The sequence below is a fragment of the Schistosoma mansoni genome (assembly GCF_000237925.1).
Source record: "Schistosoma mansoni, WGS project CABG00000000 data, chromosome 1 unplaced supercontig 0094, strain Puerto Rico, whole genome shotgun sequence".
NCBI lineage: Eukaryota > Metazoa > Platyhelminthes > Trematoda > Strigeidida > Schistosomatidae > Schistosoma > Schistosoma mansoni.
The window spans coordinates 241017-257485 of NW_017385991.1; the positions used below are offsets into that span (position 1 = coordinate 241017).

Consider the following 16469-nt stretch of genomic DNA (forward strand, 5'->3'; position numbering starts at 1 on the left):
CAGAGATGGATGGTGGTTAGCGGCAGAATCCAGGATGACTATTTCCTCCTTTTGATCTTAGGCAATCCGTACAGGATACACATATGCCAATAAGAAACTGATTAATTGCAGTCTCAATAATCAATGAGAATATTCAAACAACCAATACAAAAATGAATTAAAGAAAACATTCTAAAAAAAGAACCCAAGTCACAGTATATTTGGTGCGATATAATACAGACTGCTTATATTGTATAGAATCTATTCACGACCATTACCATAATGTCAATTAAAATGGATTGATTATCAACATATTATATAGATGTAACATCACTAAAGAAAAACATTAGAATTGTTTAACAGAGATGGATAGTGGCTAGCAGTGGAATCCAGGACGCTCGCTTCGTCCTACTCGGGAATCATCAGCTGGATGTACCTGCATCTCAGAGTTGATGTTCACTCTGGGACTCGAACCCAGCACCTTTCGCTTCAAACGCCATCGCGTTATCCACTTGGCCACTGAGTCCTGTATCGAGGCAATACGCACAGTATGCACATATGCCAATTAGAGACTGACCAGTTGCAGTCCTAACACATCGATGGGAAGATTCAAACAAACAATACTAAATGAATTAGAATTGTTTGTTATTTTTTCAAAATTCATTTGCTTAGTCTGTACAATTATGTAGCTTAATAAGTTTTGAAAGTACACCGTGATCATTTCGTCATTTTATTTATTTATTTGAACACATAAATATCGGTACAAGGAAGCGCCACACACAAAAAATGTCAGTTCATTTAATTGTGTGAGGGCTATGATACTACCCGGGTGCCCAGACCGAAACAGGTAGTTTTCTTAGGGGACCATACACGGAGCCTTTAACTTAAAGGCCTAATCCACAAGGCGGTAGAGCATCGTAAAGAAATGCAGTCCCATGGTGGCTGGTGATCAACGACTGGTTCATACGCTATTTGTTCCCACAGGATACTGGAGCCCATGTGCACCATTGGTTTGAAATGAGGGTTTTCCAACTCTCCTAGGTGGAATTTCCGTGTCCACCAACGATGGAGTAAAAAGAATTCACATAATAATAAATACGAAAACGATCCACTCAATATCGATTAACATCATTAATTAGTAGTCAACTGTAAGAGTAATACAGCTATGTAATTAACGTTTAAATAGAATTTTCTTCAAATGAAATATTTGTATTCTTATTAATTTAATAACCAAAGTCTGATTTCTCTCGTGTGCTGTAATATATTGAATGAATAGACACTGAAATAAAAAATAATTAGCAGAAAGCTCTGGCTGATTACCTTTTTTAACAAATCGATATAAATGATTGATTAGCACAGGTCGCTATTCAGTGACTGTTGATTCGGCTTCCGGAGAACTTCAACGGAGCCTTACAGAGGCCAAAAAGGTGCCGAAGAGCCCTAGCAAATCAAAGTATAATGGAACATTCTAGAATTCCAACGTGGCGTGCTACTATTGGTCGGTAGCATATTATGTCGTTAACGGATTGGCTGAAATATGATGTTGATTTAACAGACGCTAACATCTATAAATACCCATGATTTTCTGTACAAGAACGAACCTTGCAGTTAAGTATTTTCCTCTCATACTTGCGTCTTCTCTCTGGTGTTCAAGTCGCTGAGTAGTTCTAGCCTGTGGGTTACCAGAATAGCTTAGGAAACGAATATAGCGTTCAATCGACGAGACGTATCAGTGACCAATCGTCTCAGTTTTACACGAAGTTAATCGCGACCTGAATAGTAGAGTGGTAAATAGTTTCCAACTGGAATCTTACGTATAAGTTGGAATCCGACGGATGAACATATAGTTTGCTGGTGTCTGTCAATCGAACAGCATTAAACTCTATATGTAGAACTTATTACGATTGATTCCAACTACTTAATATCAATCAATCAAACATGACACTGATCACAAATGATATGACTGAGTAATGAAAGCTTAATTTCTTGACAAAACTTGGAAGAATTTAACACTGTCATCTATCTATTGTGTTTGGACAGAAAATGTTTGTTATCACTGATAAGTCGGGAAATGAATGCTTATGCATAAAATTCATTTGTAGGTATGACGTGTTCTGGTTATAGCGTGTTCGGTTTTAAAGTTCTGTTCAAATCACGGACTGATTCTCATGAGACAACTATTCGAAAACCGCTAAGTACCAAACGACAACAGTTTTCCCATCATAATATGATGGGATACCTAATATAAACGACCCTAGATTGTCAGATGTCAGGGCGTGTGTCAACCACTTAGATCATTGAGTTGACGTGTAAAATAATTCATATTTACAACTCTCAATTGTTATCTAGTTGCAGTTAGTGCATAATACAAACTAAATTCATAAACATTAGTCACGAAGCAACGGAAAATAATGGATAAAGTAACCAATTAGTTCCAAGTAGGACATCCTTCAGATCATAGATTGACCTTAGTTAGACAACTAATAGAAAACCAGGAACCCCATACTAGAACGAAACATCGATTCAGTACGTCCTGGTTTCATTTGGTTGCCTAAGGTCCGTCATTAATGTAAACTATGAAATTCAACAATTTCCATTAGTTACCAGCACTGAATAAGCTTTATCTATCAACAGCACGTAACTCAGTATAAATATCCAGGTTACAGAAAACATGTATCATAGAATCAAGTTATATTTCTTTCAAAAGGAAAAGAGGATCAATGTTTTCCGATTTATTTAACAATTACACTTTAATTAGTTTAAATAGCACGTTCTTATAGATTGAGAATTAATTTATCAAATCCTATATGTAGTCTGAACGTGGTCAATACATATTAAATAACAGCTATTTATATGCAAAGATGGATAGTGGCTAGCAGTGGAGTCCAGAATGAGCGTTTCATCCTATTCGGGACTCATCAGCTGAATGTACTTGCATCTCAGAGTTGACGTTCACTCTGGAACTCGAACCCAGTACCGTTCTCTTCAAACTCCATCGAGTCATCCAATTAGCTACTGAGTCCTGTTAGCCACTATCCATCTTTGCTTATAATGCTTGTAAATTAAGGCAATACGCACAGTATGCACATATTCCAATAAAAAGACTGATCAATTCCAGTCCTAAACATCAATGGGAAGATTCAAGTGAACAATATCAAGTAAAAGCTACTTGTGTTAAGAGGACAATTCGACCTACTATAACCAAAAAAGGTTACTGATGTGCCACCATTCTAAAGCTTTCAGATATATATATATATATGTTCACTTATCTTGGAAGTCTGATCAGCCCTAATGGGTTGGTGTCTGACGAAATCTCAGCATGGATTCAAAAGGCTCGTTTGGCTTTTGACAACTTACGTCACCTATGGCGAAGACGAGATATCCGTCTATCAATTAAGGGACGAGTATACTGCACAGCAGTTCGCTCTGTTCTACTTTACGGCTGTGAAACATGGCCATTAAGAGTAGAAGATACTCGTAGGTTACTAGTATGTGACCACAGATGCCTTAGAAATATTGCTCGCATCTGCTGGGATCACCGGGTAAGTAATAGTGGGGATAGACACAGGGTATTAGGGAATGATGGTAAATCAGTTGATGAGGTCATGAATCTTCATCGACTGAGATGGTTGGGCCACTTGTTACGTATGCCTGAACACCGATTACCACGACGCGCAATGTTGACCAGTGTAGGGGATGGTTGGAAGAGAGTTAGGGGCGGACAAACCAAAACGTGGCATCAGTCCTTCAAGTCATTAACTTCTAGTCTGAGCCATGTTGGCAGATGCAGACTACTTGGTTGGGGTCGGCGTGACTATCGTAACCAATGGTTAGAGACTGTGGGTGACATGGCTCAGAATCGATCACAATGGCGTGTGTGTATACACTTTTTATTTTCCCTTAAACATTAAGATTAAAATTGCTTCATAATGTTCTTCCTTCCTATACTATATCCTTATATACAACCTTTCTTTTATATATTACAACCACTAAATTAACTACTATGAATCCGGTGTTCATCTTGTGCTAATATGAGGTATGGCAACTTGGACCGACGCATATGTGTGCCTGGTCCTACGTTGTAGCTGACTGACTGATATATATATACGTGCTGAACAAAGCATTAATGCCAAAGCCAGACTTGATAGATTCAAATAAATTGAGCAATCGGTAGAAAGTTAATAATAAATATATTTTTCATTATATCTCAATGAGTAGAAAAACTGTATTTCTGACGTTTCGTGACTTCCACTGAAGAAGTGGTTTACATTAAGTCACGAAACGTCAGAAATACGATTTGCCTACTCATTGAGATATAACTAAAAATAAATTTATTATAAATGGACAAGGTTGATAAAGTATGACAGACAAGCACAATCTAGAAACATGTGTAAAAGCATCCAAAAGACACTTCAGGTCAAAAAAGATAACTACTGACGACACAGACCAAATACTCTTGGAAAAATCACTATCCTACAACATATTGATATGATTTGAATATGTAATGAGACACTTTCAGCTTCAAATCATGGCATACTGGAAGACAAACAACCACTCTATCTCCTTTCGAGAAGATTTATTGAAGAGACCAATGAAGAATGAAATAAGTTGACAGGTATTGTGTATAAATACATTTAGTGTTCTTAAAAACAGAAAACAATCAATAATGTTAAAAAAACAATGAACCAATAGGAAAGTACGACTAAGACTGTAGTAAAAATGAACGATGTCAAAAGAATGAGACATTTTAATGAGTAGAAACAGAAATTCAAATTCATATCAAGAGAATTATAAAAAATTTTACCTACAGGATTTCTGAGGATCTGAATAGCCACAACAAAAACGCATCTTTATCAGAAGGGGGTTTTGTGAGGATTTTAGTAACCCCCTTCTTATAATGATTTCATGGTCACTAGTGACTGGCTCCATGAGGTAATTCCTAGAGTTCTAGTGAGAAGTCGTGACCAGTGGAGCTAACCTATGTCAGGTAGAGACAGGTATCTACCTCAGTACAACGGAAGTTGGTCGCGCAATTTCGAGGATTGGTTGAGGTTAGACATTAACACCGTTGGATGCCGGCTCAGTGGTCTATCGGTTAAGTGCTCGCGAGCGAGGCTAGTAGGTCCTGGGTTCGAATCCCACGGGGCGGGATTGTAGATGCGCACTGCTGAGGAGTCCCACAATATGACGAAACGGTCGTCCAGTGCTTCCAGGTTTTCCATGGTGGTCTAACTTCAATTGACTCATGATCTCAACTATATAAAAACGCATCTTTTTTAGTAACTATCAAGTCAATACCAACAACACTGAAATATCTGTGCACTTATTGATAAGTGTTATACACTATTAAATTTTTCGGTGAAGAAATGATGTACGTAATTTTTTATCTGCACTGACTTCAAAACAAAATAAAGATAGACTAGCTACACTGAAAGGAGCATGGATATTGTGTTATGGAATATGAAGGTTAACACCGGTCACAGTATAGCGAATCACTACTATTGACCGTGACAAAGTTACTTAGTATTTTGTTTCAGTAGTTACGGTGTAAGAACTAGGACATATCTAAATTGTCACAGTTCGTATAAGATGAGTATCAAAATGGTTAAAATAATATAATAAATGATTATAGAAATTCTAACACCTTATCATTACTAACTGGACAAAAACACTAATCTTCATGAGAGTGATTAGGTCAGACGATTCACAAAGTTTCAGTGATGAGTTGTGTAAGACGTAGTTCAATCATGACGACAGTAAGCCAGTTAACCTACTAATAACATATTATCTTGGGGACGACTAGAATTGGAAACAAAAACCACTAACCTTAAACTCAATGGTATGACCTACAAATTCTCGTTTAAATACTGTGTGGGATGTATAGTATAGATAGTGTTACAACTTGTGAGTGCCCAGTTAAATATATGACGTGATAAGATAGCCAATGAGGGGAGCAGTGTTTTATCGATCGGATCCAATGAATGCACAAAATTCGTATGACCAGTCTTGAGCACTTATCAGTCCTGTTATCTGCCTAGCCCAGTCAGTTAGTCCCAGAACACCAATAACAGCCTCTGCAATATGAATCATTATTCTCAAATATACTGGGTGTTATATATCAATCAAACAGACCACATCATATAATAAAATAGGAAACAACATTTGTACAAGATTTGACCAAATATGACTGTGAATAGGGGGAACAGTAATTAATGTACTAGGGATAACTCAATAATGGTAAATCGTATAATAGTCTATGGGTCAAAATAAAGCTTATAATAAGAAGGACACGAATAAGAATAGTTTACTCACTTACCAATTATACAATAGGAAATATACATATCGCATTGGTACATAAATAGTCCTCAGAGTTACCATTCATAATTCTCCACGAGATATAACATATAGAATGTAGCTAGCGGTGGAATTAAGGATTTGCATTGTGTCCTGTTTGGGACTTGTCAGCTAGATGTACCTGCATGCCAGGATTGATGTTCACTCCTGGACTCAAACCTAGTACCTTGAGCTTCAAATGCCAAAATGTTACCTGCTTAATTAATCAAAACAGTCACTAATTTGGGCGACCTGTGTAAATTTCAATTTAATTTGTAAGTCAATCAGTCAGCTGCAACGTAGGATCACGCAGATATATGCATTGGCGCATGTTGCCACACCTCATTAGCATAACAAGATGAACACCAAATTCATAAAAGTAGTTACTTCAATGGTTGTAATATATAAAAGAAAGATTGTGTATAATGATATAATACAAGAAAGAATTAGCTCGTGGAAATAAAGGTATAAAGCAATTTTAATCGCACAGTTTAAGGGCAGACAAAGAGTGTATATGCCTACGCCGTTGTGATCGATTATGAGCCATGTCACCCAAAGTCTCCAACCATTGGTTACGATAGTCACGCGGACCCCAACCAAGTAGTCTACATCTACTAACATAGCTAAGACTAGAATTCAGTGACTTGAAGGACTGATGCCACGTTTTGGTTTGGCCGCCCCTATTTATTTTCCGACCGTCTACAACACTAGTCACCATTGCACGCTGTGGTAATCGGTGCTCAGGCATATGTAACACGTGGATTATTTCTTTGTTGATATTTTAATAGAATTTTCAAGTCTTAATTAGCATTTGTGCATCATGTGCGGTTCATCTCGAAATGAACTTGTGTCATAAGGGTTATATCGAGGTAATCCACACATACAGCAAAGAACAAAGAATGAATACATTTTAGTCAAAATATCAACAAGATAATCCAAACTAATACAAATTAACATACGTAGGATAGTTATGTTTTCAATGATTCCAAGCTAGTGACGAAGAGTTATCAAACTATAAATTATAGAATATTGAATCTAGGCAAAGATTGGAGCACTGATCCATTTAAACGACTGATCTGTAAGATTAAATCTTGTCTTGTTTATTTAGCTTCGAGAAGCCTGATGGTATCACTAAACCCTTCACATAATGCGTAAATTAAAGCTGAGTGAATGGATAATTCCCTGATTAATGACTTACATTAAATCGATTAGTGCTAATTCTATCTCTTATTTTCACACGTAAACAGATGAAAACAACAACTTTATAAAGCATGATCCAAATGCCTTGGTACGGCCGAGAGTGGGGAGAGTTCTCTCTTCATCTCAAAATGCTCTCACATCGCCACAGGTCTACAGCCACTGTCAAGGAAGTAATACTCACTGCCTTCTCATAGAAGGGATGTTGTTTAAGAAGTCCAGAAGACAAAAAGCGAATGTCTGGCGCTTTAACCGGGTTGGTGGACACGGAGGATCAACCTAGGGGAGTTGGAAAACCCTCACTCCAAACCAATGGTACACATGGGCTCCAGGATCCTAAGGGAACAAGTGGCGTATGAACCCATTGTTGTTCACCGGTTATCATGGAACTGCATCTCCTCACGATGCTCCACTGACTGGTGGATCAGACCTTTAGGTCGGAGGCTCGGGTTGTGGCCCCCTAAGAAAACTACCTGCTTTGATTCGGGCACCCTGGAAATATCACAGCCCTCATAGAAATTAATGATAACTGCTATTGTCCCATTGTTATCGTGTGGAGCATATGTATTTGGTGCCCCCTCGTACCAATGTTTATATATTCAAATAAATAGATCCAAATCACGTATAATGCCATTTATAAAAACGGGTCAAGCAACAATTAAATACTATTGATGTCTTATAAATAAACTATTCGATTGGTTAAAGATTAATTTGACCTTTCTCACCTTAACTACGTTTCTGTATTTGTTTCATGCCTTAAAAAGTTCATCATAACCGATAAGATATAATTATCAATAATAGTCAAGTTTAACTGTTATTCAAATCTAATGTAATGCTAAATCGTTGGTTAGAAGTGTTTAGTGTTCTAACTTACATATTCATTGTATTAGTTCTAGAAGTCATATTTAAGCTACAATTTTCACAACTTCAGTTCTATCAGTCATCAAGTGTTGAGTTTTAATTAAGTATTATGTAAGTATAATGAATTCCTACAAGTTGGTACAGTGTGAATTCACGTATCCATGATATACTTAAGCTGAATGGCTAAAATCGACTTAAACGACCAAGGACAAGAACTGTATATGCCAAACTAAGGCCCATCTCGACGAATAATATTTGCTAGTGTATGAGTAAGTCTGGAAGAAATCGATGGAAGACGAAACTGAAACCTATGATCAGTTCATGAAGTTATCAACTGTTGATCTGAGATGTTTCGGTAGGTACAGATTGCCTACCTGGTTAGGGTCAGTGTGATTATCCTAACTAATCACTCGAAACTTTGTTTGACATGACTCATAATGAGACGCAATGATACAGAAGCATTCACTATACTTTCTCTTAGATCATGCATTACAAAATTATCTGGTACTTCTTATTCCGTGATTTCATTTCTTCTCAAATCATGTTATCTATACCATATCTTTTCTATTAACACTGATACTGTTACTATTTCTACTGTCCTTGTATCTCGCTATGCTGATGTGTTGTGGCAACTTGGAGAGATCAAAATATGTGCCAGGTTTTACGCTGACCAACTGAATGGAACGAATATTGTCAAATAACAAAGTCACTCTTTAGCGAATGAAACTATGTAGGTCTACCGTGAAAAAATAATGTTAAACAAAATCTTCAACTCGACAACTGTCGGAAACCAGGAAACACTGGGTGACTGTTTTCTCTGAGTATGAGACTATAGCATCGTTTATGTAGGACAATGCCAGAAACAGTACAGATGACCTTCAAGACCACAGAGTTGGAGAGTAGTTGTTAATTCTTGATTACACCCCGTCCATGATGTAATCAACAAATTGGACGATGTTTACAAACTCCCTACAACTGAAAAACAAGTAATTCGCTATTCTATAGACAAGAACAGACACTTTAAATGAATTGTTTATTATAGGCTAGCGAGAAATTCGGAGTAACAAGGACGGCGGGACTACAATTTCAGGACGAATCAATCAAATTGAAGATAACAAGTCTTGGATTTTGGTGTAAAGTTAATTTATCCATTTGAGCGAATAACATTTTGACACTACAACTGATGTCAGTTCGTGATGAAGCCCCTAAAATCTAATTCCTAACCCTAACATCATGCTGTAAATAATGATCGTAATTACACAAACGAATTTAAAGCCATCACTTAGCCCTAGAAAGTGGATATTCACAAGGTCACTCTAGGTCGCTCAAAGATTGTTGATAAATTACAGTCCAATCACGATGATATAATCAAATCAATAAACTGATAGTATCACTGTATGAATCTTATTTTGCTTTGAATGAAATCGAAGTATACAACTACGCTACAACAAAGTAAAAAAACGGAAAACGCGAAGATAACAGTGCTTGGAACAGTCAAATAATGATTAACATGATGCATCTCAGTGACCGATGTCAGCTATCTCACAATTTTTAAAGAAGCTAATTTAATGCTTAAATCTATGTAGACAGAAATGTGTTTGACAATAAGATCACTTTGTTAACATTCAATTGTTCTGATCAGTGAGCACTGACGACTATAGTAGAATATCTTGAATTTAGTGTGATTGACCATACACTAACAGATTATTTTTTATTTATTTAAACACAAATACTGGTACAAAGCGGCACCAGATATATATGCGCCACACAAATCTCATTTGATTTGTGTGAGGGCTGTAATACTGTCCAGGTGCCCAAACTGAAGCAGCTGGTTTTCTTGAGGGGCCACACCACAAGCCTTTGACCTAAAGGTCTGATCCACAAGGCAGTGGATCATCTTAAGGAGATGCAGTTCCATGGTAGCCAGTGACCAACGATTGATTCATACTCCACTTGTTCCCTTAGGATCCTGGACCCCATGTGCACCATTGGTTTGGAATCAGGGTTTTCCAACTCCTATAGGTGTTCTCCATATCCACCAACCCGGTTAAAGCGCCGGACATTCGCTTTTTGTCCTCCCAATTTCGTAAAAAACATCCCCGCCACGAGAAGGCAGGGATAGGATTCAATGCCTCGCAGTGTGAAAGCTGCTCGAGCACTTACGTCTCCCCGACAAAGACCATATAATGCAATGATCTACCGTTTGATTAAACTAATCATATCATATAGGATTTAAAACTTTTTAAATAATAAGCTCTTTTAAAAGCTAATCCCAGCTGTGTTCAACTAAATTGCAACAGTAGACCTAATTTATACTTGAGGATATTGAATGAAATGGTGATAAGACATTAAGTAGGATTTGTGCAGTTACATGAATTCTTTGTATCTAGAAACCATAATTTTAAATTCCCTGATTTTGTTTGCTTTGTTCGTACTGTATATTATGTTGTTTAAATTTTTATTGTAGTTGATATTAATTCTTTTCCACTGCTTCTCAGCTTGTTGATTTTCTGTCGATATGCTTATGTGGGTATAGTAAATTAGGTCGATATACATCTCAGGTTATATGTTAACTATGATTAACACATCGATACAGCATGCAAGATTCTTTAAGAGGATAATGAGGAGTTTGACAGTAATGAGATTCCATAGATTTCATTTTTATCACCTGACTAAATATATCGGGATGCCAAGTTACCTTACAGCTAAAAGTAGTAAATCTGACCAGCGGGATCCGATCAACAGTAAAAGCTGGAAAAGACATTACTCAATGATTGACAGAAAACAACAAGAAAACCCCTTTCTAAATTTTTAACTATCGAAAGGTAGGAAGAGTGATCTAGCAGGAAAATCGATGTACATGTAAGAAATCCGTATTGAATAGACAATACATTTAGTTGAGATGGCGTATTTCATATCAATCAGTGGCTAATACTGTGGTTAAAACAACTTAGCTACTCAAAATCGATTACATTAGTATTACGTATGCAGAGATTGAATTTGGAAGGTTAAACCACTGTGTGAAGCACTTAGTTCAAGAAGATTAACTAAACCTGCAATTTTCAGTATTTAAAGTCATATCCTTAAGAATAGAAAATATCTATACCCATAAATCCATATCGAAACAATTACTGATGTAAAACAATGAGCATTCTTTCTGTTGGTAGAGATGTCATAATTAGATATACCTTTCTGAACTAGCGTATCACGGCAATTACAATCGCGAAAATCTATAAACCCGCAGATTCACAATAGTGCTTTGCAACAAAACCACAAGAGCACAACTCCAAATAATTAGGGATTGTAGTGAACAACAACACCAGTAGGGACAACCGAATATACTTTAAACAACTTGGTAGTCTGAGAACGACGCACTAAATACCTAATTTGTAAAATGTCAATTGTCTCTTCGTTTCCACACCAATCATTTTTCGTTCTCGTCCTCTTCTACTTGATATTCTTACCCTTCTGGTTCCAAGCTTTTTATTTCCAATCGGTGATACACACTACTCATATCTGTCGAAATCAGTAGCACACACCCTAGCATTTGTGGTAGACTAAAGAATTGTTTAGTCGCCCATGAAATAAACTCTTCATTTTTTCATTGTTAGGCCTCCAGATACACAGAGGGAAAGTCCGGCAGGTTCTCAGTATTGACTAAGTAAGATTCAGTGAACGATCAAACTTCAATCCGGCATGCAAGTTCCGGAGACGTAATTAATGTCAGTGATATGAGACACCATAGTCCTAACGAAAAAACGCCTCTGTCCGATTTTATATAAGGCTCGGACGTTGAAAGCTCCAACGTGTAATCTAGATTGTCGTTACAGGTATATAGTCCCTCTCAGTATGTTTTTTACGAAACAACTAGCGGTGGTAAATCCTAGTCTTTGAAATTTAGGAGTATGAGCACAAACCTAGGGAGCAACCGACTGAGGCATCACACAAAGCCTTTCAGTAAGTAATTCTTGATGATTTAGATGTGCACCCTAAAGACCTTACCACTGGAGAAAGGAATCCGCGGGGTGAAGTAAGATGTGCTAATTTTAGGGCCTAAATTTCATAGCCTTCTGTTTTGAGAAAGGAGCACCGCTAGTTGCTCGGAAAAAACACCTTACTGCCATTACCACATGATAAATTTCTCACTGCAACTTAATAACGCAACGATCGCGTACAGTTAGCAGTACAACCGTCTTCAGACTTGGTGCTTCTAGTCTTAGCGTCCGACAACTATCCTAGCTGGAACAGCATGACCTTAAGGAATAAGTGTTTCCGTCAATATGACTAGATTGAGCACAACGACAGGCAAGCTCAACTGCCAAATTAATGTGGAAGTTTTGGTCCTATGTAGTTAAAATTTCGCGAAAGCATTAAAAAATAAAAAAGACGAAGCTGAAATGAAGATAAATGACTAATTGAGAACTTTGCTATGAATATAGTGGGAATTTACCTGCTAGTTAAATAAAATGCATTTTCGGCACAAAACTACCAGCAATTTTCAAATAAGGAATGAAGAGAAAATAAACTGAAATCTAAATAACTTACGTCGGAGCATCTTGCAGTATGTCTGAAAAATGACCTTCTTTTGAATTCGCCGAACATGAATTCAGCTCATGTGACTCTGATGTCCTGCTCATATCACTGATAGGCAGTGGTATTCTAAAAAGCATGTGAACATGAGCTTAACCTACTATCATCAGTGGTTTAAAAAAAGCTATATATGTACTCAATTGACTATGAACATTACTATAGTCAATACATTCTCTGATTAGTGAATGGGGCAAATCGGATGTAATGCTGACTAGCATCGCAAGAGTATAGAGATAATTTCTAGGCTAATATCGGTTTTTTGGTGACGGTATTAACAACGTTGAACCTAAGGAGAGCAGTTCAGCATTCTTGTACATACATGCTAGTTAGATGAACTAAAAAACAATAAACTTGCTACCTACAGCAGAAAAGCAATACCACAGTTGGTGTACTAAAGACTGCATTCAAACTATAACGTAACAATGCAAGCGTAGAAACGTTCAGTATCGTGCTTCACTAGAGTTTTCTAACTCCACAGTAAAGAACAGGGAACTTGAACAGCGTAATGGATGAAAATAAAACCAAAAATCTTGATTTTGTCTTCCAATGAAAATAAACAATCTTAAAATAGTGCCAATGTATGCATTGCGATGCATCACGATTTCGAAAACCTATTGAAGTGAATGAAATAAGTAATAGTATTTAATACCATATTAATCACGCTTACAAGTTATGTTTGTTTCTAAACACATTACCTATTAACGGGATGAAGTGCATGTAGCACTATTTCATAAAACGAACACGATTAAAAATAGGCAAAATGGAGAAAATAAATTCAAACAAGTTTTTTTTCCACTCCTTGACAATCAAGAAAATGTAAAGAATGAACATAAGTTTATTTAACAGTATCAATATTACAACCAACACAATTTGTTCACAAATTCCAGGAGTATGATGAGAAAACTAATTTTGTATGAAGAATAAGAATATGCAGTCACTGATGGGATCAAAATGGAAATGCAGGAGAATTGATCTTGTTGTGATACTACCGGCGACTGGAATCTTTTCCTGACATCGACAATGGAGTTGGGGTGCGTCTTTTGTCTAAACTATCGATATAATCTTCGATCAAAGCATTACGTTCATCCTCAAAAGCATCCAAGGCGATAAATCTTTTATCTTTCTGCAATACAGAAACGATTAATAAGAATTAAATACATAAGAAATTGACAACAACTGTATTAAAAGTGAATTTACTAACCTCAAGAGCCTCCATAATGTCTGAAATGTGATTTTCATTCTCTTCAAGGGTTGTTTTGGTTCTATTTCATAAATAATAACACTAAAGACACACCAACTTACCGTGTGTTAATTATTTTGGTTTCCTTCAGTAGTTCCTTAAAGGCTTCTTTCGCCTGACTTTTTTTCATATCTACCCACAATAAATATTCGGATTCTTTCTTCTAGACACAAAAAGATTATATTTAGGGAAAAGGTACGTACTCTGTCATTCGGAATCTTTTCAAAACGAGGATCGGTATTTATAATCTTCTTCGCTTCTTTCCACGACAAATCAAAAGAAATCTGCGAAATCTATATTACTATACTAACTTACTCCTTCAATTTCGTTCAACAGTCGATAAAATATTTCGCGAGATTTTTTAGACAATCCATTGATATGTTCTTTAAACATCTCTTCTCGTTCAGATCGTTCGAACACATCGCTAACAGCCTCCCATCTAGGATCTTTACGGAGCAATTTTTTGGCTTCCTTCCATGACAGACTGGGATCACGAATCATATCCTGCAGCATTGAATGGAAGTTCGTTTCCTGTTCATTGCGCAAATGCTGTTCTCTTTCTTTGTCTCTTTCCCTCAACGAAGACGATAATGCCTCCTTCACTTCCTTCTCACGTTCTCTAAGGGATGCTTCTTGCCGTTCCTTTTTTTCTCGTTCTTTCCTCGTATAACTATCTTCTCGAACAACGGGAACCTAAATGTTTTTTGAAAAAAGTGTACGTGGATGTCTGAAAATGAAAAATATCCTTACAACCGCTAACGACTGACTGAGACAATCCCAGGTCCTATTGATATTAATAAAAATACAGAGAGATAACTACTTCTATACACTATGCCAAGCTAGAACCGTATGTTATGTGCGTCTATTCAAAACTAGGAAGGAATCTACGAAGAAAGTAGTAGTAAAACAAACTCGGGGAGAACTGTTCACATAATGTTTTGCTCTGTAATATAAATCAAAATTAATGTGTCGACGATTATCATACACAGTGAGATAACAAAGTACTGCTGCGAAATCAGCAGTGGATAATATTTAAACTAACCTTTGATAATAGTTAAAATTGGTAAGAAAGATTTTGTAAATGGACAATTATAAGACTATCTGCAGTGGTTTGGGAGACGAAATAAACCTTATTTGAGGAAAGACAGAACAATTTAATATTTCATGGTGAACCTCTGATCTATGACTGGTGATTGTGATTGCCATCATCTCAACAAAACTTAGGATCTGGGAGTAAGCTTCATGAAGCCGATGATTAATTTTGGTTAAAAAAAAAGTTCTAAATCAGGCAGAAAGCTTGAAACGTTAAACATCAGACGATGACTGTATGACTATAAATATTAATTCACAAGTCCATAACTAGATAGTATTAATTCTTCTATTTGTTTACACAAACTACAAGGACTATTCCATGATACCTGGTAAGATAAATAATCCATTTCTATTAAACGCCGAAGTAAAATCAATATGGAAAACCAAAAACTTGTGAAGTCAAATAATACTGAACATTGCAGTGGAATTAATCAGAGAATAAACATACTAATTTTAAACATATTCGCCTACTTTCTGCTAAAAAATCGTTGATGATCCGAATTACTAAATAAACAAAAGTTAGTAAAAAAGACGCATAATTCGTTAAACTACAGACTAGCAAATTCTACATTATCGCGATTTGTTTTTGTCCATCAGGATTAACAGATAAATCACTCTGAATATCTAATGTTTCAACAACACATCATACAACCTTGAATAAGAGTTAAGTTGCGAAAACCTGAAGACTATCAATCTCTACATTAACTATCGGAATCTACAAGTTTAAACTAAAAAAAAACTTACATCATCAAGTTTACGAATAAATTCTCGGAACCAATCTTCTCTTTTCGAAGAAGAATCTACAGCTTTATACCGAGGATCAGTATCCAACTTGCGTTTGACATCAGTCCAATGAGTGTATCGATTGATACTTTTTTGTTCTTTCAACAGATTGAAGAAGTCAATTTTGACCTACATGGAAGAAAACAAAATACTTAGATCAGAGAATGTGGTAGTGACAACTGGGCGTGTATGGAGTACTATGTTGTATGGCCAGTTTTTAGTAACCAGTATCCCTAATATAACTTCACAACTGCATTTGAACAAAATTTTCGCGCAGAAAAATATTAAGTGATGTGTACACGCTAGATCCGCTCAACATAAGCATAAATCAAGAATAAACTACTTTAGATTTATTTGAAAATAACTAATGTTCAACTCTGTGCAAGTTAATACT

The 16469-nt window shown here is 36.4% G+C and overlaps 1 protein-coding gene and 1 non-coding gene across 2 annotated transcripts in view; both read right to left on the bottom strand.

The window, feature by feature from the left end:
- Smp_142100 (hypothetical protein) overlaps positions 1-16469 on the bottom strand; it is a gene marked incomplete at both ends in the record, with an annotated part of 47164 nt that overhangs the window by 22184 nt on the left and 8511 nt on the right. Inside the window, 7 exons of the mRNA XM_018791701.1 lie at positions 12916-13029; positions 13950-14083; positions 14162-14222; positions 14263-14363; positions 14404-14484; positions 14516-14893; positions 16037-16204. Of these exons, the coding sequence (XP_018645120.1) occupies positions 12916-13029; positions 13950-14083; positions 14162-14222; positions 14263-14363; positions 14404-14484; positions 14516-14893; positions 16037-16204 (1037 nt within the window). The remainder of the gene's footprint in view (positions 1-12915; positions 13030-13949; positions 14084-14161; positions 14223-14262; positions 14364-14403; positions 14485-14515; positions 14894-16036; positions 16205-16469) is intronic.
- On the bottom strand, positions 435-501 carry Smp_tRNA_01996_Gln_TTG.1.1. Its single transcript has one exon. It is a non-coding gene (tRNA).